General features: G+C 56.6%; 1 protein-coding gene across 5 annotated transcripts in view; it reads left to right on the top strand.

Moving 5' to 3' along the window:
• The first annotated feature begins 10,375 nt into the window (after positions 1–10,375).
• TNS2 (tensin 2) overlaps positions 10,376–25,643 on the top strand; it is a 52,879-nt gene continuing 37,611 nt past the window's right edge. For 3 of the 5 annotated variants that reach the window (XM_073318431.2, XM_073318432.2, XM_073318429.2), the window contains exon 1: positions 10,376–10,588. In XM_073318431.2, the coding sequence (XP_073174532.2) occupies positions 10,493–10,588 (96 nt within the window). In that variant the 5' untranslated portion in view covers positions 10,376–10,492. Of the gene's footprint in view, positions 10,589–20,960; positions 21,122–25,204; positions 25,477–25,643 lie in introns of those variants that run through there. The other 2 variants (XM_073318434.2, XM_073318430.2) reach the window with 2 other exon arrangements.

The following is a 25,643-nucleotide window of genomic DNA, read 5'->3' as shown; positions in this document are numbered from 1 at the left end:
TTTGGAGTGGATGGGAGGAGAGGAAAGCAGGCAGCTCTCTCCTGCGCTTGTGGGAGATATATGAAGCGATAAGGGTGCTTTGTTATTACATGTATTACAGTAGCACTGAGAGGTCCCTGAGTGTGCTTGGAGCTGTACAGCCATACGCCTGAGGGCTTATCTACAGACCAAGCCTGCTGCAGGCTAACTGAGGGTGCATGCAAACAGAGCACGGCAGCCTAGGGCGGGGTACAGTCACTCCCCAGCTTGCTGTGGTTCATCATTCAGCCGGATGACCCCTTAGAGACAAGTCAGTAAACGAGACACCACAAAGGCTGGGAGGGGAAACTGAGGCACTGAGCTGGGAGTAGACCCACCCCTTGCTACATGTACTGGCTGTTTATCACTTGCTGAATAGAGCAGCCAGAACTGCCTGGTATCAATTGCTCTGTCCCCCACCTCCAACGCCCCTCGGTGGCCGTGCAAATCTATCTTTGCACAAGTGCCTGTGATACTCGCCTGTCCTGCAAGCACCACCTTCTCTCACAACAAGAAGTGAACGGAAGGAGTTCATGAATAGCAGAATGGGGAGGCTGTGCTTTGGAGTTGCAAACATTCCTTTTCCGATGGCTCCTCATCGAAGGCCGGAAGGGAAATTTGAACTACCTCCGGGGAAAAAAATCCTTCAGTGGTTGAGTTGGTGCAAACTGTTTCCCCCTCCCTCTCATTGATTCGATTCATTTCTCAGCCACCTTGTTGGGAAATCCTGTATAATTCCCCTTTCATCAGGGGGAAACTGGGGCACTAAACCTGTCACATGGCCCACTCTACTCCCAGCTGGGAGTCGCCCTGCTGTAACCACTAGACAAACTGGGCCTGTTTCAGTTTGGTGCTGAGCCTCCCACAACTAACGTGAGACCAAGTGTTTTCAGTACCACGTAGGAAGCAAGTTAAGGTGACCCAGGGTTCTTTCCCCAGTGGAATTATTCACGTGCCTCCCGAGGGCCCGCAGCAGGGCTCTGTGCCCCTGAGAGCTCCAGCCTCCTGTTCGCCGTGGGCTTTGTCTTCCTATATTAGGAGCCGCCGTCTGGTAGGAACCAAGCCTCTCTGGCGCGAGTAAGACGGCCTCTGGGTGCCTCATGGGTCTGGATAGCTGTAGTGTGGGTGGGCCATGGAGAGGGCATTGCAGGGAGAGTCAGATGAGCCGGCTTCTGTTCCTGGCTTTGCTGCTGACCTGCTTGGTGACCCTGGGCTTCCCCACCGTCAGCCTGCATGCTCCAGGGCTGGGACTGTCTCTCACTCGGTGTCTGTGCAGGGCCCTACGGGGCCCCGATCTCTATTGGCACCTCAGGACCTGAATGATGATGATGCTTTACCCAGGCGAGGGGTGGGATTTGCAGACACAGCATTGCCCGTGCTCTAGGCTCTAAGCTCTCACTGGTCTCTGTGCAACGGCTGGGGTCCTGGAACGGCGTTGGGCAGTGGGGTGGGAAGAAGGGGTGCCATTGAGGGAATGGGGAACAGTGCTGCCTCCCTGCTTTGCAAACATGCATCTACCCTCTCCCAGTTGTCCGGGAGGGGTTGGGCACTGCGGATCTGCGGCAGGCCCAGCTTGGCTCTTCTATAAGCATCCAACTGAGATCAGGGCCCTCTTGGGCCAGGCGCTGCACAGACGCAGAGCGAGAGCGAGAGCGAGGGCCAGGCCCTGCCTCTGGAAGAGCCTAAGCTAAATAGCACCAGCAAAGGGAGCATCCTCCTGCTGGCCATGTTCGTCTCACCGTTACCTTAGATCCTCCTGCATGTTGTCTCTTGTCCTATCCCCGGTTTGTAAGCTCCTCTAAGCTGCCTTGTTCGTACAGCCCCTGGCACAATGGTAATCGGAATAATAACTAATGAGCTGATTAACACAGCCTCAGCTGTGCGCAAGGTGTTTTGTCGCTCTGTGCCTCAGTTTACCCTCCTAGCCTGTCTCTATTTAGATGGCGAGCTCTCTGGGGTAGGACCCATCTATTTGTTCTGTGTTTGTTCAGTGCCTAGCACAATGTGGGGCTGGCCCATTGCTCAAGTTCAAAGGTGCCATGGCAGTGCAAATAATATTTATTAGCCCTGTTTTATCACTGGGAAACAGAGGTCAAATAACATATCCGAGGAGCCTGGGAATTGAACCTAGGTAGCCTGAGTCACGCAGCCAGTGTCTTAACCACAGGGCTACCTCCCCACCCCCGGTTTCCTTTGGCTGGTTGCTGCTCCCTTTACATTCGAACGCAAACATGCCTGTGATTAGCAATTCCGAGGCTCCCCCAGCCCCTCCCAGATGCTGAAAGCCCTCCTTTGTTCTGCTGAGACTCACATCTGGGTACACATTTGGGCCACATTTCTGCAAGCACAGGATGCGGCCATGGAGATGCTCTCTTGGGACTGTCTGTGTCGGCAGCCGTTGGCCTGGCTTTTACAGGGGACCTGCAAAGGAAGAAAATGGGCTTTATGCCCCCTCTTTTTGCTGCTGCTTTATTAGGTGTATTAGGGTAGCACCTAGGAGCCCTGCCCAAGATCCAGGCTCCACTGTGCTAGGCTCTGTACAAACACATGGGCCTCCTCTTCAACAGGAGAAAGGGGGGCGGGGAAAGAATCCTAGTACAGGCAAGGCAAGTAGCAGCTTTGATTAGAACCACGTGACATTTTTCAGCTAAACCCTTTCTTTTCTTTTTTTTCTGAAAAAATGCAGATTCGGGTCCACCGAAACGTTTCACAAATTTATGTCTGTTTCAGCATATTATTTCAGTCAAAAAAAAAACCAAACAAACCCCCAAACCAATCCCCTCACAAAATCCGCAAAGGATCCAAACGTGTCTGTTTGAAACGCCTTGCCCTTTCAAACTTTCCTTCCGTTTTATTTTTGGAAAACTACAAACATTTTAAAAAGCATCAACATCCAAAATGAAGTGGAAAATTTTTTTGACTTTCCAGTTGGCCAAAAATTTCCAGGGCACTTTTTGTTTCAGGTTGATCCGAAACAATATTTTTTCTCTCCGCTTGCTCAGCACCAGCCGTGAACCAAAAATCCCCATTCCTCCTACAGCTTTAGTTTTGACCCCTCTGAGCTGATCAAGGGCAATTCTAAATCCCCCTCTTGCACTGGAATGAACAGAGCATATTGCTGATGAAAGAGGAAGGGCATGAAAAAGCGTGGGGGGTGGGGTTATGATGTTCTAGGGTAGAATCAGTCGGCATGGGGATGGTAATCAGTGAAGGGTTGGCAAGGCTGGGAGTTGCATGGTTAGAAGCAGGAAGTCAAAATTTTTAGAAAAAAGAAAAGGAGGACTTAGTGCCACCTTAGAGACTAACCAATTTATTTGAGCATAAGCTTTCGTGAGCTACAGCTCACTTCATCGGATGTAGCTCACGAAAGCTTATGCTCAAATAAATTGGTTAGTCTCTAAGGTGCCACAAGTACTCCTTTTCTTTTTGCGAATACAGACTAACACAGCTGCTACTCTGAAACCTAAAATTTTTAGAGCCGATCGAAAACTTCCATCAAAAATGGGAAACTGGGTTTCCGAGTTAATGCCACTTTTCACGGGAAGTGGCTGCTTGCCTCAAAAACTGTCTCCTTCTGGCCAAAACCTGAAAAGTTTTGGCTGAAGCCCAAACTTTGTTTTGAGTTCGGTCAGAAATTGTCTGTTTTTCCAATACAAAAAATGGAAACCTGTCTTCTGCAAATGCCCACAGAAGCAACAAATGGTTGGTTTTCATTGCAACTTTGCTGTTAGGAGCAAGGAAATGTTTTTTCATCCAGCGCTAGCAGCTTGATTTAGCTGCAGTGCGAGCTGGAGGGTGCCGAGGGCGGGTGACCCTGTCAATGAGGCAGGACAGACCCTGGAGAAAGCACATTCCAGGCATATCCATGTGAAGCATCCTCTTGCCAGTGCAATCCTCGGGCCGGGTTGATCACGTCTGACTCCTGGCACAAAGCCCTGGGGCTCATGGAAGAAGCATCAACATGATTCAAACATGTGATATGCACCCCAGTTTGATCTGGTGCTCATAAAGTTCACTCCTGCAGCTGCCCGAGGCTGGTGGGATGAACAATCCAGACCCAGCAGATTGCAAAATGGGCAGCTCCACCCAGGCCATCTAGCAAGGGAGTGTGATGCCCCAGGGGAATCTTCTATCTATGTTAAGTATATAAGATCTACCATGCTGGGTCAGACCAATGGTCCATCTAGCCCAGTAACCTGTCACTGACAGTGGCCAGTACCAGAGCATCACGGAGAGTGCACAGCACAGGGCAATTTGGCAGAGATCCACCCCTGTCTTCCTCTTTTGGCAATCAGAGGATTAGGATCCCCCTTATTAGGATGAGGGATTACATCCCTGATCATCTTGGCAAATAGCCACTGATGGACTTGCCCTCCATGAACTTAGCTAACTTTTTTAAAACCCAGTTACGCTTTTGGCCATCACAACATCCCGCAGCAATGAGCTCCACAAGTTAACTGTGTTGGGCAGAAAAGTATTTCCTCTTGTTTGTACTAAAACAACTAAAACCTGCTGCCTATTAATTTCAGGAGGAGATCCTGGCTTTCACGTTGTGGGAAAGGGTAAATAACACTTCTCTGTTCACTTTTTCCACACCGTTCTTGATTTGATAGACCCCTATCATATCCCGCCGTAGGCATCTCCTTTCTAAGCTGAACCATTTGAATCTTTTTAGTCTTTCCTTGTACCAAAGCCATTCCAGGCCCTTGATTATCTCGGCTGCAATTCTCTGTCCCTTTCCCAGTTCCACTGTCTCCTGTTTGTGATGGAGTGACCCGAACTGGGCACAGGATTCAAAGCATGGGTGCACATAGTGGTATTTTCTGTCCCTTTTCCCTAATAGTTCCTAACCTCCTGTTCACTGCTACTGCTGCACTTCAGTGGCCCCAGTAGCACCCAAGCAGCTCACAATCCTTAATACCGTTGTTCTCACGCTCCTGCTGCAAGGTAGGGCAGTGCTGTTATCCCTGGGGAACCGAGGCACAGGGTCTATCTACATTGTATTCAGAGGGGGAGTGTAGACATACCAGAGCTCGCTTAGCTTTAATCTCGCTACCAGCAGCCATGCCTCCAGCCACACAAGTCATCACCCCAGGGTTCCCAGTGGGCATGTGCAGCTCCCAATACTGCAGCTTCACCTCTTTAGTACTCACGCTAGCTAGATTCACATCCTGTGACAGCGGTGTGGACATATTGCACATCACCCGGGACACCTGGAGCAGAGCAATCTGGGTCTCCTAAATCCGAAACGAACCCCTAACCATGAAGCCATCCTGCAGTCAACCGACAGCCTTGGAGCCAGGGGGCGGGAGCTCTTTGGAAGATCATGATCCGCTACTCTGGAGGAAGACCCGATCGCTAAAGTAGCTGATCCCTGGCCTGTTCCTGGCTTTGCAGATCAGGACCAAACCCCATGACCTGCCAGCAGAAGCAGGGTGGGAGCCAGCACAGGGAGCTAGATGCTGAGGGTTGATTTTTATCCTGACGCCGTGGCAGTCCTGAGCTGCTTCAGGGCCTGCGGGATATTGAGTTTCTGTCTCTGTTATTAAAATGCCCCGGGATCCATTCGCCACTAACCGCGCATAGCTCCCTAGAGCCCCCAGCTGGAACGCAAGGCAGGGGCGGGCGCCCAATGCGTGGGCCTCGGTGAATTTTGTCACTGCCCAGATACAGGGGGGCTGGGCCCTTTGTAAAGACGGAGTGAGGTTAGCTGCAGGTAGGGAGATCCGGAGAGATGAGTGGGTTAGCTAGGGACTCTGCTTCATAGCCAGCCTATGTGCTGGGATGGGAGACGTCAGACCCCCGGTGACTCATAACAAGCAGGGCTGGAGCCTGCTCTCAAGTCAGTGCTTTGACTAGGTGTAATTGCATGTCTGCCAGGTTTGTCCTATTAGCCGTGTCCCTTCCCCCCCACCCTCCATCCCCACAGCAGAAATCTAAACTAGGGGCCCCGGCCAGTGGCTCACAGAGGGGGTCTCCCAAGCCAGCAGCGATGGTAGGGGCCGAGCTGAGCTCATCTTAGCTTTATGGGGAAGAGTCCCTCAGGGGTTAGCGCCTTGATTCACCTGGGTTCAATTCCGTGCTTTATCTTCTATGCCCTTCCGCAAGTCAGTTAGCCACTCTGTGCCTCAGTTTCTCATCAATATGAGGGGAATAATAGCCCTGCCCTGTCTCTCAGAGGGGTTGTGAGGGTAAATCCATTACCCATGGCAACGTGCTTTGAGAGCTGTTGAGGGAAGGTGTTGACTGTTCCGATTTCTCTCTCCAGCCCTGCTTCCAGCACCTCCCTCTCAGGGGTGTCTTATTCCCCTGGGAAATCCCCAGGGGCTGCTCTGCCAGTAGTTCAGACCCATGGTCTCCTCCCCTGCATCTCCCCTTTCCCAGTCATGGGAAAAGTCAAATCTCCAGAGAGAGACGGAGCTTGATAAGTTCATGGAGGACAGGTCCATCAATGGCTCTTCGCCAGGATGGGCAGGGATGGTGTCCCTAGCCTCTGTTTGCCAGGAGCTGGGAATGGGTGACAGGGGGTGGATCACTTGATGATTCCCTGTTCTGTTCATTCCCTCCGGGGCACCTGGCACTGGCCACTGTCAGAAGCCAGGACACTGCCCTAGATGGACCTTTGGTCTGACCCAGTCTGGCCGTTCTTCTGAGACTCCTTAGAAAGAAGGAAGGAGTTAGTCAGAGGGTTGGCAGGGGGCGGTTGGCTGGTTCAGAGCTTCTCCCACAGAGACATTAAACCCCAACCCTTTGTTAATTCTCCCTCTTTATGGCACCAGCTAATGTGATCAAGGGCCATGAAAGGGACATTGCGGGGGTGGGGGGTTAGAGGATGCCATGGAGGGCTTAAAAGGGCTTTTGCTGACTGATTTCAGCCGCTCCTTTGCCCTTGTTCCTAATGAATTAATCCCGGCCTGGCCAAGAAGAGGGAGCGGCCGACGGAACCCAGGTACAATGACGCAAAAAGCATTCCCGCAGTGCTCTCTGGCTGCCGAAGATAAGCTCCCATCGTTCCAGCTCTGACGTTGAGCCAGGCCCCCCACGGGCTGAGAGCTGGGCTCAAGCCCCCAGCCTACATTACGCAGGCACGAGGTGTTTTGGCAGGAGCTAGAAGGCTGGGCCACTAATGGGCATTAATGGCCCGTTGGCCCAGCCACTAGACCGCACAGAAGAGCCGAGCGTTCCCAGGGTGGGTCCAGAGCAAATTGACGAGGCCGATTCCAGCTGGGAAGAGTCAGCCGCAGCGTTGGAAGTGAAGGAAGAAGTCACTAGGTTCCCTGGGTGGCAGGTGAACCCCCATTTGGGGAGGCTAGCCAGCCCATGCACCGAAGCCCCGAGCATGCCCTGCCCCCCCCCCGGCCCCTGCCCCCATGGCTGCAGGAGCCCTGGTCCCCTGAGTGCCAGGCCAGCCCCAAGACCAGGCCAAGCTGCCGCCCCACCCCAGCAATGCACAGGGGGGGTTAATGAAGGGTCTGATGTTGGCCGGGGGGTTTAAAGCCTCAGGGACTGGCAGGGAAGAATCAGGCAGATAAATATGCAAGCGGTTTGTTTTGAAACAACCTCCATATTCAGCAGCCAAGAAAAGTGCTATTTTTAAGGCTGAACTCTGGATAACCTTGAACGTGACCTCTTCCACCCAACCACACAAGCTCCCAGCCCCTCCCTGCCTGCCGCAGCACCGGGCTCGGGGTAATTTCAGCAGGCCCCTAAGGGGCACACTGTGTCTTCTTGTTTTGCTGGGACCAATATCCCCAGATTCCCCCCCTCCCGCCCCCCGCTTCAATGAAACGAAGCAGCTGGAATCTGGAATTCGGTGATGGTTTCCCACCCGTATTAGCAGGCTCTGCCCAGCCACCCATTAATCCCAGTCGTCGAGTCGGGAGACACTTCCGCCCCCTGGCAATGCTCAGCTTCGGACAGTGCCGCTCTCCCATTCCCTGGAGCTGAGCTCCATTGAGATCTTCTCTCCCCACAGCCTTGGAAATGAAACCCAGAGGCTAGCACTGAGGATGCCTGACGGAGATCAGGGGCCAGGGTGTTGCACAGAGCCCGGGGGATTTGTGTGCATCAGGGAAATTCACACCCATGTACCTGGGATATTAACTGACGGTCCATTTCCCCAGACAAGGCCCGAGCGAGAAGCAGCCCCTGAGCCCTGAAGGGGCCTAGAAGTGCTCAAGATCACACAGCAGGTTGCAAGCAGAGCAGCGATTAGAACCCAGGTGTCCTGTCCCCTAGGCCAGTACCTGAGCCACTAGCCAGTGCTGCCCCCCACTGCAGAAGACCCATCTTGTGAAGGCAGAGATGATGGACAGAAACGCCTCTGCCCCACACCCCAGGGGCGGGCACTCCTCCGGCACGAAGTGCCATCTGTTTGTTTCCCCTTTGGGCAGGTTTGGGGAGGCGGGTTAACCATGGATTTGCAACCCAGCGGTGATGGCTTCAGAGTTAGGGATCAGCTGGGAAAGGAAACCCAGGGAAAACAGGTCCCAAAGAAGTCGCTGAGAGGTAGCTGAGGCCAGCGGGTGCCTGGGCTGGGAGCTCAGGGGATCAGAGTGAACGTAGGGTCCAGGGCCAGATGTCTAGGGCCAGCTGCTGCTGTCGGCAGATGTTGCTGCAGTGACTCATTGCCACTGTGCCTGCCTAGGCTCGCCCATTGATTCCATCTGGAGTGGCACGTCCTGGAGCCAGAGGGGGCTTGGCGCTGGGAGCGTAACACCCCCCCGCCATTGAGATGAGGATCCTGCAGTAACTCCAAAGCCAGGCATCAGGCTCCTGGCCAGGGCATGGACCCTGCTACACACAGGAGCTGCCACGGCTGGGCTTGCAAACAGGCATGGCCCCAAGCAGAGCGGCTGAAAACACCGGCAGATCTTACCGCAAAGGATCTGGTTGCAAAACGGGCCCATCTTGCCCTGGAATATCTTTTCCAGAGGGCTCTGCCATGCCAGCAGTCTGCTCCCCGGCCAGTGCTCCCAGTTCAGTCCTGGGAACGATCGCTGGACCCCCATCCTCTGTCCATTGCCAGTGGAAGCTCTTTGATCATGGGAGCACCCAGAGGCACCGAGATCAGCGCTGCACAGACACAGAGGGCTCGCAGTCCAACCAGGCAAGACAGATGCAGGGTGGGAGCGGGGCCCAGAGGGAAGTGAGTGACTTGCCCCATCAGGGCAAGGAGTAGCCCACACATCTCCTGATCGCTGATCTAGAGCCTCAGCCATGAGGCCACTGCCTAGAGCCGCGCACGTCCCCTCCAGCCCGTCCCCCGGCTCCTCTGCTTCCTGGCCGTAACCCAGCCCCATTACAGCTGCGCTACCTAGTGGGACTTGGCTTCCTCCCGGCAGCAGGAAGGAATTTGTCGCCCGCCTGCTCTGGGGTGCTCCGTGTCGACACTGGTCCCTCACAGCGGGGCAACGGTTCTGACCCACTGACCCCTAGGGACGGGGCGGGGAAGCTCCCCGACCCCAGCCCACGCCTTCCGCATGCAAGAGACGAAATCCACCTTCATCCCAGCCCTGGCTCCATCCCTGTAGAGCTGCTCCAGGCACAGCACGGAGGGGCACTTCCACCGTTCTCCTAGGACTCCTGGATTCTAGCCCAGGCTCTGTCGCCAGGAGGCGCCCGACAAGTCCCTTCCCCTCCGCTGACCCCTGGGGGTGGAAAGCTCCATCAAGCCCTTGGCATCATTATCAGTTAATTAATGAGCACTATGGCCAGCAGAGGCCACTACCCACCCCTACAACCTTGTGGGGGGGGGGGGTCTAAAACAGGGGACTGCCTCTAGCCCCCCTCCTGCCGGCTCTCCCAGACCGCCATCTGTGCAGCTTGTGTGGTGCCACGGGGGGGAGAGGGGGGCAGATGCCTCGTTCCTCCATTTCTCTCCTTATCTGATCTGATTCCTGGCCATGCGGAGGGCCTGGGAGAGATGGGAAAGGGTGGGTGAGTGGGAAGCAAAGTCATCCCTCCTCTTGTGAGCCGGGCCGAGGGTCTGCAGCCCCAGAGCCGGAAGGCTGGAAGGAAATAGACACACACATAGTCACACATATATATACAGCACGTATATCTATTTGCTCTGGAGGGGTTTCAGAGTAGGAATCTGTTTCCAATTAGCTATTTCCACCGCTTGGAATCATGCACTGGAACAAGGATCCCTTCACCCTTAAAATCTACCCCCTCCTGCCCCCACATCATTAGCCCCAAAGGTTAAGCCCCCTTCCCCGTCAGCTCCTGGCCTGGTTGCATCCCGGAGATCTTCCGTCTCCACCTGTTGACGGGCCCCAGCGGCGTCAGATCGCAGCTCACCCTGGCACGGCTGACTTTGCTTTGGCACCAGGCGGAATATTATTAAGAGACTGTGTGTCAGAGCGGGGGGGAGCAGGGCAGGAGGTGGAGTTTTCAAGGCAGTTTCAAAGAGCCAGAGGAAGAAAACAGCAGCGTAGACCGAGGAAAAGCCGGAGGGAGCGGTGGGGACCTCATGGGCTGGGGTAGTGGCTCCGAGTGCTGGGGACACAACTGCTGTCAGCCAACCCGGGGGAGCAAAGGCAGCAGAACAAGAATGCAACTGACCAAGGTGAGTTACCGAAATCTGCGCATCAAGGGGGGGGGGGGAAGGGTCAGATCATGTGACGAACAGCTTTTGGGAGGGAGGAAGCGCTGCGGGGGGAGGGGGGCGCAGAAGTGTGCGTGGCTGCGAGGGGTTCGCCGTCAGGCAGTGGGAGCCGTTGTTTTGCAAAAGGCGACGAGATCTAGGGGGTTAAACAGGGGAAACAGGAGCCGGGAACTCCCCGGATGGGCCTCCGATTCCCAACATGAGTCACTTCCCCTCGCGGTGCCTGGCCCCCCATCTGCACAGTGAGGGTCCCAGCTCAGAAACCCCCGTCCAACAGCTCCTGAGGAGAGGGGACACAGGGACTGTTGTAATGGAGTGGAGCAGGGCCCAGCCAGTCCTGTGGCCAGCACCGGCTGGTTCAAAGGCAGGGGCAGCACTCCCCAGTATGGACAATTATGCTATAAACATTGCACCAGGGAAGAGCCTTTCTGACCCCCTGGGACTGGCATATGCCCTGAATTAAATCCCTGGATTTACATCCTGACTAATAACAAATCCCAACTAGGACCAGTGCATGTTCCCCCACAAACAGCCAATCCGTTTGTTTAAACCCTAAATTCCCAGCCGTATCATGAGGCGGTGAGTTCCACAGGCAGATTAGGATGGAAGGATGCGCTGGCAAATGTTCGGAGGACAAGAAGTGCTGAGTGTGTTCCAAGAGGAGAGGACCTTGCTTTCCTCCAGCCTCCGGGGCTGCCAGAGGGGTTTGAGCCACCCCTCCCCCGGACCATGCGATGGGGGCGGGCGGGCTGCCGTAGCAAGGAGGCAGCTGTGTCGGGGCTCCCCCTTGCACCCGACATGATGGGTTTAAGCACCAAGCTGCGTCAGGGAGTTGAGAGCGCTGATGAACTTTTCCAGCTGGGAAAATAAAGCCCCTCTCTGTGCTGTTTGCATGCTCCCCCTGCCTGCATATTTTAATTCCTCCCCAGGCTGGGAGCTCTCGCTTTCCCTTTCTCCAAGCCTCTCTCTCCGGCCTTCTTGGCACCCTCTGATTCGGAGGGCGTTCTTTGCATTTTTTGAGGTTAAAACCCGATTTGAGGGGATTTTGCATGTGTGTGTGTGTGTTTGGCCGGAGCAAGGGGAGCGGAGGGCACGTGGGGGAGATCCGGTCGGGGATCCTCACAGACGTCTAATTCACGATGTGGGGGGGGGGGATGTGTCAGGTATCACTGATGGAGGGGCTAGGAGAGGGAGCGTGGAGAGAAGTGGGGACTCCAGGGCTGATGGAACAAGTAGCTACTAGGAATCTACTCTGCTGGCAGGAAGCTCCTGGAATTCAGCAGGACCAGCTGATGGAAACAACAGGCCAGAACTGCCCCTGGAGATGATGGGGAAGCAGCATGGTCTAGCAAAGGCGGGGTGATATATTGGCTAGAGCCTTGCTCTGGGAGTCAAAACCCTCTGGGTTGTCTTCCGAGCTTCACCCCTGATGTTAGATGAGTCGCTTCCCTGCTCTGATTGCCTCAGTTTCCCCTCCCCCACTCTCTGTCTGCGTGGATGGTGAGCTCTTTGGGGCAGGCGCTGCCTCGTGGGCAAGGGGGCTGTAATCTCTGTTGAGTGTAATGCAAATCGCGAGTGATTGTTGTTTTGTTTTAGTCAGAAAGTTATTGACTGGATTTGCAGTCTGCAAACGGATCACAGAGCCTTGGGTATAAGGACAGGAGATCCCTCAGTAGAGCTAAAAATGTCACTAGCTTGAGCACGGCTGCTGGGTGGAACACGAGTTGCAACAATGTGTCATTTCATCTCTTCTCAGCCAATAGAAACAGCAGCTGCCTGGGGTTTTAATGAAGTCACAACCCTTTAATGACTGGGCAGAAATGGACGCACAAGGGGAAAACAGCCCTTCCCTGCCTACTCTGCACCCACCCTCTTGAGTCCTTGACGTGAGCTCTGTGATGTGGGGCAGAAGTCTGGGGAGACCTGTTCCCAGAGCTGCCTCTGGCCCGCTGGGTGATGTCAGACGAGTCGCTTGCGGTGTCTTCCCCTTTGCTACCCTGGGGGGCAGGGACTGTGTCTGTGGGGCCCTGATCTAGTCCCTGGGGCCTCAAAGGGGCTACTGCCATACAAATCACTACGAGCAGCTTGTTCTCCCATCACGGGGAGCTGGAGGGCAGGGCAGTGGGGCGTGTGGGAGTACAAGCAGTGGCTCAGGTACCCAGGGAGAGGCCGACCCAATCAGCAGGGAGTGGCTTTGCAGAGTCAAAGTTTGCAGGAGAATTTCAAAGGCCTTGTTTATACTTGGGACTCAGCGCTCAGAGGCCAGGAACCTACGCAGCAGACAATGGATCGCACCAGCTGCCCGGGGTTAGCTGCACCAGGGCAAGCCGCAGCTTGGTCTGCGTGGGGATCTGTCACACCCTGTCCCTGACTCAGCACTTCCTGCAGCAGAGCCCTCCACATGCCATAATGTGGGGCAGTACTATTAGCCCCGTTGCCCCAAGGGGGAAACTGAGGCACGGCACGGCAAAGTGGCTTGCCCAAGGGCACACAAGACATCTGCAGCAGAGCAGGGAATGGAACCTGGTGCCCAGCCATACCGCCTGCCCATGCTGGCTGCTGGCCATTGTCTGAATTGGGGCTAATCCCCGGTCTAGACATGGATTTCGGGAGCAGCCTGGGGTGTGTGCGTCAAACCCAGGCATGGTCTCCCAAAGCCCTGTTACCGTGGCGTAGCCCCTGGTCATTTGATTTCATCGCCCTGCAGACTTTGTCTATCTGACAGGCAGGAGCACGAGGCGGGAGCTGCCAGGGAAAAAGATCTCATGGATGTTGCAGCAGTCATAGGGTAAGACTGGCTGGCTAGGTGCTTTCCATGGGCCCATCAGCTCAGCATCTGGGCGTTTTACAATCATGAATGGATTTTATCTTCACAATCTATTACCCCATTTAGAGAGGGTGAAACTGAGGCCCGGACAGGGGAAAAGAGAGATTTTGAGATTTTTCAGATGCCTAGTGGATAGAGCCCTGGGCTGGGACTCAGGAGACCCAGGTTCTCCGCCTGGCTCTGCCAGTGACTGTGGGCAAGTCACTTTGCCGCTCCGTGCCTCAGTTTCCCCCTCTGAAAAAATGGACTGTAATTGTCTTTGTGCTCCCTCCCTCTCACCCCCCGCAAAGACATAGAGACCCTCAGCTGCAAGATTTCAGACTAACAGCCGTGTTAGTCTGTATTCGCAAAAAGAAAAGGAGGACTTGTGGCACCTTAGAGACTAACCAATTTATCTGAGCATGAGCTTTCGTGAGCTACAGCTCACTTCATCGGATGCATATCGTGGAAACTGCAGCAGGCTTTATATATACACAGAGATCATGAAACAATACCTCCTCCCACCCCACTGTCCTGCTGGTAATAGCTTATCTAAAGTGATCATCAAGTGTGGTTTTTGGAGGGGGGTGAGGAGGTGAGAGAACCTGGATTTGTGCTGGAAATGGCCCACCTTGATTATCATGCACATTGTGTAGAGAGTTGTCACTTTGGATGGGCTATTACCAGCAGGAGAGTGAGTTTGTGTGTGTGGGGGGGTGGAGGGTGAGAAAACCTGGATTTGTGCTGGAAATGGCCCAACTTGATGATCACTTTAGATAAGCTATTGCCAGCAGGACAGTGGGGTGGGAGGGGGTATTGTTTCATGTTCTCTGTGTGTATATAAAGTCTGCTGCAGTTTCCACGGTATGCATCCGATGAAGTGAGCTGTAGCCCACGAAAGCTCATGCTCAAATAAATTGGTTAGTCTCTAAGGTGCCACAAGTCCTCCTTTTCTTTTTTCAGCTGCAAGAGGCTCTCCATGCAAAGCAGCATCCCCCGTGTCTTCTGCGAACGAGCTGCTGGCGTCATGTCTCTCGGAGCCAGCGTGTCCGGCCGGAGGGTGGAAGGAGGCTTGAGGGAAGAAAGTGCTTGGGGGGTAGAGGGCCTTATAGGCCCAGCTCCTGTGTGCAGTGGCATATGCACTAAGTCCAAGCCAGGACTTCGCACAAGGCAGCTAGGCCCAGCAGCGTCCATAACGAATTATCGAGCCCAGCCGAGCCCCTGTCTCTTGCCTACAACCAGGGTCTCTGTCGGGCTGTGGTGGGGAGCTGTCTGTCGAAGGGCTAATGCTGAGCCCAAGTTGGTTCCAACCCAGAGACTTAACCTCTGGGTGCCCCTGTGGGAGCTGAGGGGCTGTGAGGGGAGCTTACACAGTGGGCTGGACACAAGCTCAGCTGCGCCCCCCCCCCGCCCCCAGCCCAGCCAGGCCCCCAAGGCTGCGAGGCAACCAGAAAGGTTTTTTGGGAGGGAGTCGGGATTTTCCACCCCAGAAGTTGCCATGGAGGAGGAGAAAGACAGAGTGTGGGTGGGGGGCAGAGGCTGTGCTGACAAAAGGGTGACAGGCTGGAGGCCGTGGGGACTCCCCCGTACGGACCCCGGGGTGGGCGAGGCAGCCTCTGAAGGGGGACAGACAGAGTCTGGGCCCCAGGGAGAGCAGAGACCCCTCACAGCTGAAGAACAGGGGGGGTCCCCAGCCCATGCCCACCCCCTACCCCTAGACCCCACTCCACTCTCCATCCCAGGCCCTGTCCTGCCCACCCCCAGGCCCTCCCGCTCCCTTCCCAACCCTTCCCCTCCCAGCCCCAGCTTGTTCCCAAGCATCACCCTGGCCCCTATCATTTCCCCATGGCTCCCAATGCCCCAGCCCCTGCCCCATTTCCACCCACAGCCCCCCTGCTCCATTCCCAGCTCCTGCCAGGCCCACATGGAAGCGTGTGCCTGGGGGTAAACCCAGCCAGGCACCGGTGCCCACCCTGCAGTGAGCCAGACCGGGCACAGCGGCTGCTCTGACAACCCCGTTGCTCCAGCCTGGCGCTGCCAGAACATCCTGGAGCCGGGCCACGCGCCTGGCAAAGCCAGGACCCCCCTGCTCAGGTTACTGGTCCCAGCCGCCCAGCTGCCCCCAGGCTCTCCATAAGAGAGCAGAGAGGAGCCTGGCTAGCAACTGGTTCCCGGGGTCAAGGGCCCAGCAAGCAGATCCAGGGGCATCGTGCTAGCCCAGCCTCTGGGGCAGGTCGCACCTATTGCGGCTACTGGGACCGGTGGGCCTGGCTGGCCCCTTCACCAAGGGGCCTGGGGCCAGTTACAGTGGCCGGGGCGGGCGGGGTTAGAGCTTTTCCCCTGCAGCGTTTCACCTTGGGATCAGCCCAGGACTGTTCTGACCCCAGTCAGCCAAGCTGCCGCAAAACCTCCTCTCTCTCGCCACAAGCCCCTCATCCAGCCCTGCCCCCTGTGTGCCCAGCTGGCATAAAGGGCAGCGTCTAGGCCCAAGGAAGAGCAGAGACCCTCCCCCCAGCTGGAGAATGGGGCGGAGTCCCCAGCGCGTACCCACCAACATACCCCTAAGCCCCAGTGGGCCAGTTAGGGCCCAACTGAGACCCAGCAAACTCATCTCATGATGTCCCCCCCGCTCCAGTGTTCCCAGGCTGCAGAACAGACTCAGGGCACTGGGCTGCCAGGGAGCTGTGCCCCCCGCATGGATCTGTGTCTGTCTGCACTCCGTCAGCTGGGAACATGAATGGGGAGATTGGGGGGAAACCTCCTCCTAAGCCAGCCTCAATCCCAGGAGCCCATGCCATGCTCTCGGGCCCTGCAGCCCCCTGGGCATGGCTCCTAACTCCCCCCCCCCGCCCCTCCCAGGTCCTGGGGAAGCTGGATCCAGGCCAGAATCCCAGCAGCCAGCACAGAAAGACTGGCCCCGCTCCAGGTCTGATAACAGCCTTCCCCTCCCCTGGCATGATGGAGTGACAGTGGCCAGGACACCGGATGCAAACGGCTCAGCCAGGCCCTGCTCGGAGAGGGGGTTGGCCATGGCAGGGCTAATTGCCTGTGATGAGCCCATGAAGGAGGTGGCTAGGCAGCCAATTCCCTCCCCCACGTTTCCTTTCCTCTGATATTCAGCCCCAAGGGAGCTGCTGCCAAGATAATAAATATGTTCAAAAATCCCCCTGAACTGGCAACAGGCCCTGCTCGATCACAGCAGCACAACAGAGACCGGGGCCCTGGTGTGCTGGAGGCTGCAAGCCTCAGCTGGCAAGCGGGGAAACTGAGGCACAAAGCGAGGCAGGGCCAGTCTGGGGCTGTGGCAGACCCGAGCCCAGCGCCCAAGTCTCCTCCTTTCTACTCCAGCGCCCTGCCCACTGCACCACACTGTCTTCCCCTCTGCTCAGCTGTTGCACACATCTCTGTGCGCCGGGCACCTTCCGAAGACGTGGCATCCTGAACCGCAGGCGGGCAGCCCCTGGGTCCCGCCACCAATCTCCAAGCGCTTTGCCGATGGGAAGTCCCGCCACGCCTTAGGGAGGGGTGGACGCCAAGGCTCAAGCTGGGAAAGGACCTGGCCAGGGTCACACAGTGAGGCACTTGCAGAGCTTCAGAATCCTGAGCTTCCAACGTCCCCCACACCAATCACTAGGCCCAACTCCCCTCCTCGACCTGGGACGAGAACCCAGGAGTCCTGACTTCCAGCCCCCTGCTCTAATCACTAGACCTCTCTGCCCAACGAGAGCTGGGAAGAGAACCCAGGAGTCCTGACTCCCAGCCCCCTGCTCTAATCACTAGACCTCTCTGCCCTCCTAGAGATGGGACGAGAACCCAGGAGTCCTGACTCCCAGCCCCCTGCTCTAATCACTAGACCACTCTGCCCTCCTAGAGCTGGGACGAGAACCCAGGAGTCCTGACTCCCAGCCCCCTGCTCTAATCACTAGACCTCTCTGCCCTCCTAGAGATGGGAAGAGAACCCAGGAGTCCTGACTCCCAGCCCCCTGCTCCAATCACTAGACCCCGCTCCCCTCCTCGAGCTGGGATGAGAACCCAGAAGTCCTGACTCCCAGCTCCAATCACTAGACCCCGCTGCCCTCTCAGAGCCAGGAATAGAACCCAGGCGTCCTGATCCCCCACTCACTGCTCTAATCACCAAACCTTGTGAGACACAAACAGCTGCTGTGCTCTGATGCTGTTCATTCGCCTTTAGCCTTTGGCTGGGTTCAGCGCGGCAGAACCAGACGGGGTTTGTTTCACGCCCTCTCCCAGGTAGCAGCCCCCGGTTAGAAAGGCCGGTACGTAGACTGGCAGCTCTTTGGGGCAGGGGCTGTGTTTATTCAGCCCCTGGCGCACTGGGGTCTTGAGCTGAGATTGGGTGGGGCGCCGATAATCCAAATAATAATAAAATTGGAGCCCCTTTGCCCGCTGCGTCTCACCCCCGTGCAGTTTGGTGCCTGCCCACAAGGTGGCGCCCCGTGACCTGCGCACAGAGCCCAGGGGCTGATGACGGCACCGAATTTGCTTCCCTTTGGACTTTCACTGGGGCGTCCTGCCCCACTGAGGGAGCAATGGGGCCAGATCCGCCCCCCCACAGCCCTGACACCCCCCCATTCCACCTTGGAAGAGGCGTGATGCAGCCTGCTCGCCGCGGCCCCGTGGTTATACAGACCTGGAGCAAAGGGATGAGGGGGGCTGCAGGGAGCACCCACTGTTTGGTAAAAAGAAAAGGAGGACTTGTGGCACCTTAGAGACTAACCAATTTATTAGAGCATGAGCTCTACTGTTTGGTGATGCCCTGGTGAGCGTGGATCAGCCTCTGTTGCTCCAGCCACTCGCGGCCACCCCTTGGGCTTCCCGTCCCACTTGGCTGAGCTGGGGCCTGCTGGCTCCAAGCCGTGGAGGTCACAGGAAGCCGGCAGAGTTCCTCCCAAGCCCGGCTCCTGAGTGCTGTGGGCCCTGCCTTCGCCTGGGAGAGCAAGTCAGGGCCACGCCGGGCATGGAGATGGGACGGCGTCTCTGGGGAGGGGAGGGTGAGATTTGGGAGTCAGCAGGCAAAGCGGGGCCTGGGCGCATCTTGAATGCCAACTTGGGGGGTGTTCAAAGGGGGTGGGAAGACAGCACGGAGCACCTGGGTGCCCTGGCAACCACAGCGACATCCTTGCTAAGAACTATATTAGACCAAGCAGCAGTGTGGTCTAGTGGGCAGAGCACTGGGTTCTATTTCTGGCTCGGTCGGTGACTTGGGCAAATCCCTCCCGCCGCTCTGTGCCTCAGTAATCTTTTTATTACTGACCGCAGCACAAAAAGCGGGAGTGTGCTAATAAAGTCTGCGGATGATACAAAGCTGGGAGGAATTGCCAATACAGAGAAGGACCGGGATATCCTACAGGAGGATCTGGATGACCTTGTAAAGTGGAGTTATCGTAATAGGATGAAATTTAATAGTGAGAAGTGTCAGGTCACGCATTTAGGAATTAATAACAAGAATTTTAGTTATAAGCTGGGGAGGCATCAATTAGAAGTAACAGAGGAGGAGAAGGACCTTGGAGTATTGGTTGACCACAGGATGACTATGAGCCGCCAATGTGATGTGGCCGTGAAAAAAGCTAATCCGGTCTTGGGATGCATCAGGCGAGGTATTTCCAGTCGAGATCAGGAGGTGTTAGTACTGTTATACAAGGCACTGGTGAGACCTCATCTGGAATACTGCTTCAGAGGAGCAGCCCTGTTAGTCTGTACCCCCAAAAAGAACAGGAGGACTTGTGGCACATTAGAGACTCACAAATTTATTAGAGCATAAGCTTTTGTGAGCTACAGCCCACTTCATCGGATGAATACTGTGTGCAGTTCTGGTCTCGCATGTTTAAGAAGGATGAATTCAAACTGGAACAGGTACAGAGAAGGGCTACTAGGGTGATCTGAGGAATGGAAAACCTGTCTTATGAAAGGAGACTCAAGGAGCTTGGCTTGTTTAGGCTAACCAAAAGAAGGTTGAGGGGAGATACGATTGCTCTCTATAAATATATGAGAGGGATAAATACCGGAGAGGGAGAGGAATTATTTAAGCTCAGTACCAATGTGGACACAAGAACAAATGGATAGAAACTGGCCATCGGGAAGTTTAGACTTGAAATTAGACGAAGGTTTCTAACCATCAGAGGAGTGAAGTTCTGGAATAGCCTTCCAAGGGAAGCAGTGGGGGCAAAAGACCTATCTGGCTTCAAGATTAAACTCGATAAGTTTATGGAGGAGAAGGTATGATGAGATAACATGATTTTGGCAATTAATTGATCTTTAACTATTCATGGTAAATAGGCCCGATGGGATGTTAGAGGGGGTGGGATCTGAGTTACTACAGAGAATTCTTTCCTGGGTATCCGGCTGGTGAATCTTGCCCACATGCTCAGGATTCAGCTGATCGCCATATTGGGGTCGGGAAGGAATTTTCCTCCAGGGCAGATTGGCAGAGGCCCTGCGGGTTTTTCGCCTTCCTCTGTAGCATGGGGCACGGGTCACTTGCTGGAGGATTCTCTGCACCTTGAAGTCTTTAAACCACGATTTGAGGACTTCAATAGCTCAGACATAGGTGAGAGGTTTATTGCAGGAGTGGGTGGATGAGATTCTGTGGCCTGCATTGTGCAGGTCAGACTAGTTGATCATAATGGTCCCTTCTGACCTTAATATCTGTGAGTCTATGAGTTTCCTCTCCCATCTCATTTGGACAGTGAGCTCTTTGGGGCAGGGGCTGTCTATGCAAAACCCAGCGCAAGGGGCCCCTGGCCTCAGCCTGTTGTGCAGGTGACAATGGGTAAAGGAGAGAGGTCCTAAATCTGTTATATGGCCTGGCCCCCGCATCCTTCGTTACTGTACTGCCCCCTAGCTGGGGCCACGAGAGGGACGGGGTCCTTGCCTCCCCATTGGAACAGAGATTTCATGAAATCTCCCCTGCAGGGAACAAGCCACTGTTAGCCCCTTGGTCCAGCGAAGACGCCCCATTGCCCCTGCTCTCCAGCTAGCCCTGCTGAGGAATGAAAGGAAAACGCAAGGCCGGGGGGAGCGTCAGAAACGTTCCCAATTCTCGGACTCTCCGGGGAGCGGCCAGGTTTCAAGGGGACTTCAGGAGCTGTTTGGGGCCAGCTGTGGGGGTCGGGACGGGACCTAGGCCATGTTTGGACCCGGCCCAGCTCAGGTATACAGGCCATGTGCCGAGCACGAGGGGGCAAGTCTGCCCAACCTCTGACCCCCACGAATCCGGGGGCCACCAGGATTCCTTAGGGCTGAGAGGCCAAGCTATTGATCCCTTCACATTAACGCTTTCTGCTCCTTGCAAGGGGGGTCCCAGGGCTGAGCTGTGTGAGCCGTTATATTAATGCTCCCTGTGGCTGCTGGGCTGTCTGTGTCCAGGGGCTAATCCCCCCCCCTTAGATGATATCATTTCTGTGGCAGGAAGCCAGTACGCTCAGCCTCCCTGCAAGGAGGGTGGGAAAAGGGGCTGGGAAAAGCGGCTGAGGGAGGAGAGGGTGTGTTTTCCTCACCACTGCTCTGGGTTAAGGGAAGCCGGGGCTGCATTCCAGAGGACTCGCTCTGACCCAGGAGTTTCCCCTAAGCCAGATCGTGGCCGGGGGCAGCTGGAATAAGACAGAGACGCCACTGTGTCCAGCCAAGGGGGGACGAGCCAGCTGCTGGTCAGCAAGATCAGAATGAAGGTAGGGACCGGGCAGAGCCCTGGGCCGGCGGGGCAGCTGTCAGGCCTGTCACAGGGCGATGAGTTGGGGAGGATGGAGCGATGCTGGTTCTCTAGGCCACTGTGCGGGTCCTGGGAATGGGACACAGGATTTAAGGCCGGATGGGACCACCAGGTCATTGGATCTGACCCTGCAAACCCTCTCCTCCCTGCAAGCCACACCCCACAGCTGATTGCAGACATTCCCTGGGTGAGCGGCAGCGCAGGGGGGAGCCCCTGGCCCTCTCTGCTGGGGGAGGAGGGGTGTGTCCAATGCGAGCAGCTGGTCCTTAGCGTACAGTTTAAATCAGTGGAAGATCTGCAGGGCACTGGGATTCCTGGGGGAGAAATGGATCCCAGACTCGTCATTAGAGAGCTGGAGATTGGGGCAACCATTGTTACTTTTCTTTCTTTCTTTCTTTCTTTCTTTCTTTCTTTCTTTCTTTCTTTCTTTCTTTCTTTCTTTCTTCTGAGCCCCTGTGCTGTATTCACTAGGCCACACTGCCTCCCTGTCGTACTGCCAGATTCTGATCATTGTTATCCCCAGTGTAAATGCAAAGCAATGTGAATGGAGTGACTCCAGATTGATACTGGTTTGAGACTGGAATGTGGGCCAAGGAGAAGAACTGAGCTCCTGTTTTATTAGAAAGCAGCGTCATTTAGCAGTTGAACCCTGCCGGCCGTGGCGTCGGGGTTTGCGGCCACTTCCGCTCTCTCTCCAACCAGCTGGCCTCTGTGTTTATTTTATTGGTGCAGCCTAATCTGCCCCTTCGTCCGAAAAGGGAACGGTCCAAATTCACTGCTGGCATAAGCATATGCAACTCCATTGTTACACCAGGGAGGCCTTTGATCCCAGACATCTCTCTCCCAGACCAGCATGGGCCGGGTTTGCCAGCGGCCGGGCTGGATTTGCCGGTGCCCCGCACACTGCGCCTCTCTGTAGAGCTGGCGGCTTGTTTTGGTGCCTGGTCAGGAGCTGAGGGCGTGTGAAAATCTAGTCCGGAGTGGTTCGTTCCGTCACCATGGCTTGCTGGGTTTGAGGGCGCGGAACAGCTGGGCCGTAGCACCGCATGCCCGGGGCGTGTGTGTGAGAGTGTGCGAGGAGGCGCTGGCGGGTGGATCGGTCGGCGTGGTTTTGCATGAAAGCCGCCGCCCCCCCAGTGGCAACCCCTAGTGTGAATGTCCTGCATGAGCACTCGTGCCAGGCCTCTGCACCAGGGTGTGCAGCTCCGTGCACGTGAAAACACCCAGCGGGGGAAACACCTTTAGGCCCGGCTTTCGCCTCCCTAGGTCTTCACCCCACGCACCGTCCACCTGTGGAACTCATTGCCAGGGTGATGTCGTGAAGGCCAAGAGTGGGGCCCCAAAAGAATGAGATATGCGGATGGAGGATAGGTCCACCAATGGTTATTAGCCAAGATGCTCAGGGACACAACCCCCATGCTCTGGGTGCCCCTAAACCTCCTCCTGGACACCAGGGGAGGGTCGCTCGATGGTTGCCCATTCTGTTCATTCCCTCTGAAGCATCTGGCCCCAGCCACTGTCGGAAGACAGGATCCCGGGCTAGCTGGATCCCAGTGTGGCCGTTCTTATGTGCACTCAAGATTTGCCAGATCTCACTATTTGCCTCCTTTTGCTCTACTTGACAGCTGGTTCTCCAGCCAGCCCCGGGCTGAGTCACTCCCCCCACGGCTGTTCCCAGTAGGAACAAGCAGGCAAAGAGAACTGTTTTCCAGGTCTGGAAACCACGTGGGTGCATCTTAAAGGGGCAGCTGCACTGGGGCCGCAGATCACTTCCCTGGGCTGGGAGGAGCTGGAAGCTAGGCTGGGCGGGTGGGGGAGGACGCTACAGGGGTCCATACTGAAAACCGCACCCTCTCCAGGCTTCAGTGGGAGACTGCAAGTGGAAAGAGCCTTCCCCCCGGAAGGCCTCTCACCCTGGCAAAGCCAGTTCAGCTGTGCAGACACAAGAGGAGTGGGATGGTTTTGTGGGGTGCTCCGGATGGCTGCTGCACCCCAAAATCATGGTGCTCCCCTGCACCTGGGCTCTGTGCATTCTTGGCCTCAGGGCGAAGCTTAACAGGTGTAAGTTTCGATGCTGTCCTGCCCCCAGGGCCATGGGGAGCAAGGAGCCTGCCTGCATAAGGGATGCCAGCAGCCCAGGGAGGAACGAGGTGACTTGTGCCGGGTTGGTACTGTGGGAGGAGTCAAGGCTGCTTCGATCTAGCATGCCAGGTAATCAGAGCAGGAAATTGCCAGCAGGACTCCTGGGTTCTATTCCTGGCTCTTCTGCAGGCAGGTTATTGCATAACCTACTGCAGGGTGTCGCACCCCTTCCTCCTCTGTGGCTAGGGCCGCTGTTAAAGGCAGCAGAGCAGATTAGATGGGCCCCTGGTTGGAGCCAGAGTGGTGCCCCAGAGAGCTCACAGTCTAGCCTGAGGATTGGAGGGGAAACTGAGGCACAGAAAGGGGCCATGACTTGCCCCAGGTCACCCAGCTGGAGAGGCGGAGCCGGGCCTGGAACCCAGCTGTCCTGAGCCCCAGGCCAGTCCCCTGACCTCTAGAGCAGGCCGGTCTCAAAGCGCAGGTGGGTCCCGCAGGCCCCCGGAGCCCTTTGCGGGGCATGTGCAGGGGAATCTCCGCGGGATGGGCCGCAGGACTGACCTGAGGTGCTGGGGAACAGGGAGCGTTGGAGAAACTCAGGGAGGGGGAAGCCTGGGTCTGCACGAGAGCTCCACTCCCCCGCAGAGCAGTTAACCCAGGGCCAGGGTGGCAGGGAACTGCAGCGGGAATTTGCCAGGGGCCACTTAATTAGCGGGTCAGAAGACTCCAGTGGCAGCCCCTTGGCACCCTCCCAAGGTGCCTGTGGCCCCGGCCAAGGGCAGAGACAGTGGAGAGACGGAGGAGGAGGACAAGCGTGGAGCAGGGAAGAGGGAGGATGGCGAAGGGCAATTGGGGACTGTCTCCAGGGAGGCATCCCTGGAGGGGCAACAGAATGGGCAAGAAAACAAAACTGGGTGTTCGGGATTCGCCCCCCCACTCTCGCAGGGCTGCGCCGTGCTCCTGAAGTTGGCCAAGCCTCAGTGCTAGGAGACCTGTCCCGTGAGCTCAGGCGGTAGGACGGGCTACTTTTACACCCAGCAGCCCCGGGTTCGAGCCCCGCCATGATCCACCCACGGGTGTGTCCTTCCAGGAGGCTGAGTTCCTCTCTCGGGTGGAAGGGAGAAGTGAAAGCTGAGCTGGCATCTTCCAGTGAAGGCCTCCCAGTGGGAATCTCATGCCAGGGGGTCTCTTAGTGAGGCTGGGAGCTCTTGGCATGGGAGGGTGGGGATCTGTTGGGGCGGGGGGGCCAGGAATGCATTATTCCTATGTGTGGGGAGGGAGAAGGGGTCAGGTCTTGACTCTCAGGCTCTCTCTGCTGCCTTGAGCGGGAGTGAGAGAAGGTGGGGAGGGGGCTGTCCCAGGCAAAGTCCTGCTGGCATGCACGGGGTGGGGGGGTCAGGTGAGGGAGGGGCAATGCCTGTACGTCTGATGCCTGTGTGTGTACTTCTATCCCTCTGTCCCGGAGCCCATCACCTCCGCTCAGGGCTGGGGGCTCCCGTCCATGCTTGGGGCCTGCCTGCCCCGGCGGACAGAGGGTTGCCGACCCCTCTAGGCCTGACACTGAACACCCTGCGCTGCTGGAGATAAGCCCGGAGCCGGGGCCAGAAGAGCCGCCTGAGGCATTTCCTGGCTGCCTCTGGGGAGGGGCCAGCAGCCTCATGGGTGTCACAAGTGCGTCGGCACTCAGCCCTGCCTGGCCCACGGAGTTGCGTCCAAGCCTCGCCGATGACATGCTCCGAGGTGCGCAGGATCGCCAGGCCAGAGCCAGGCCCAGCCTTGTCCCGGCAGGCAGGGCCCCGCCCGTGGTGGCCTTCGCCGTGACCTCAGCGCGAAGGGAAGCAGCTATTGTGAGTCAGGAAACACCAGCTCGTCCCTTCGTCCTGATCCCAGCCCCTGGGCCAGCTTCTGGCTCATTGTTTCCAGTCTCACATCCTATCCCCCGTGCCCTGGCCCCCTCTGCCTCTGACCGGGCTGGGCTGCCGGGGGAGTAAGACCTCTGCTGGGACGGGCTGAGCCCACCGTGCCGTTTGGTGCCACCCTGGAGGGGGCTGCATCGGCACGGGCGGGCGCTCTCTCCGGCCGGCCTGGGGCTCTGAGCCAAGAGGGGGACCAGGGCTCAGCCTCTCCGGCCAGCCCTGCACCGCGCCGGCTGCTATGAAGCCTAGGAACACGGTGGAGATGCTGCTGAGGGCACTAGGAAGGCAAGAAAGCACCCGGGTGCCAGGCTCCAGCAGGGTAGGAGAGGACCACCCCCACCCTCCTTACCCTCCCACCCCCCAACTCAGCTGACAGCCCCACCAGTCCAGGGAAGGTGGGGGTGGGATGGAGTGGGAAAGAAGGATCAACTCCTCTGCAGTGGGGGGTTGGGGGGGGCATGTCAGCAACATAGGGCTCACTTGGGG

The sequence above is a fragment of the Lepidochelys kempii genome, chromosome 20 (assembly GCF_965140285.1).
Source record: "Lepidochelys kempii isolate rLepKem1 chromosome 20, rLepKem1.hap1, whole genome shotgun sequence".
In the NCBI taxonomy this organism is placed as follows: domain Eukaryota; kingdom Metazoa; phylum Chordata; order Testudines; family Cheloniidae; genus Lepidochelys; species Lepidochelys kempii.
Note: the sequence above shows the minus strand (reverse complement) of the source record. Positions and strands in the feature narration are given on the sequence as shown.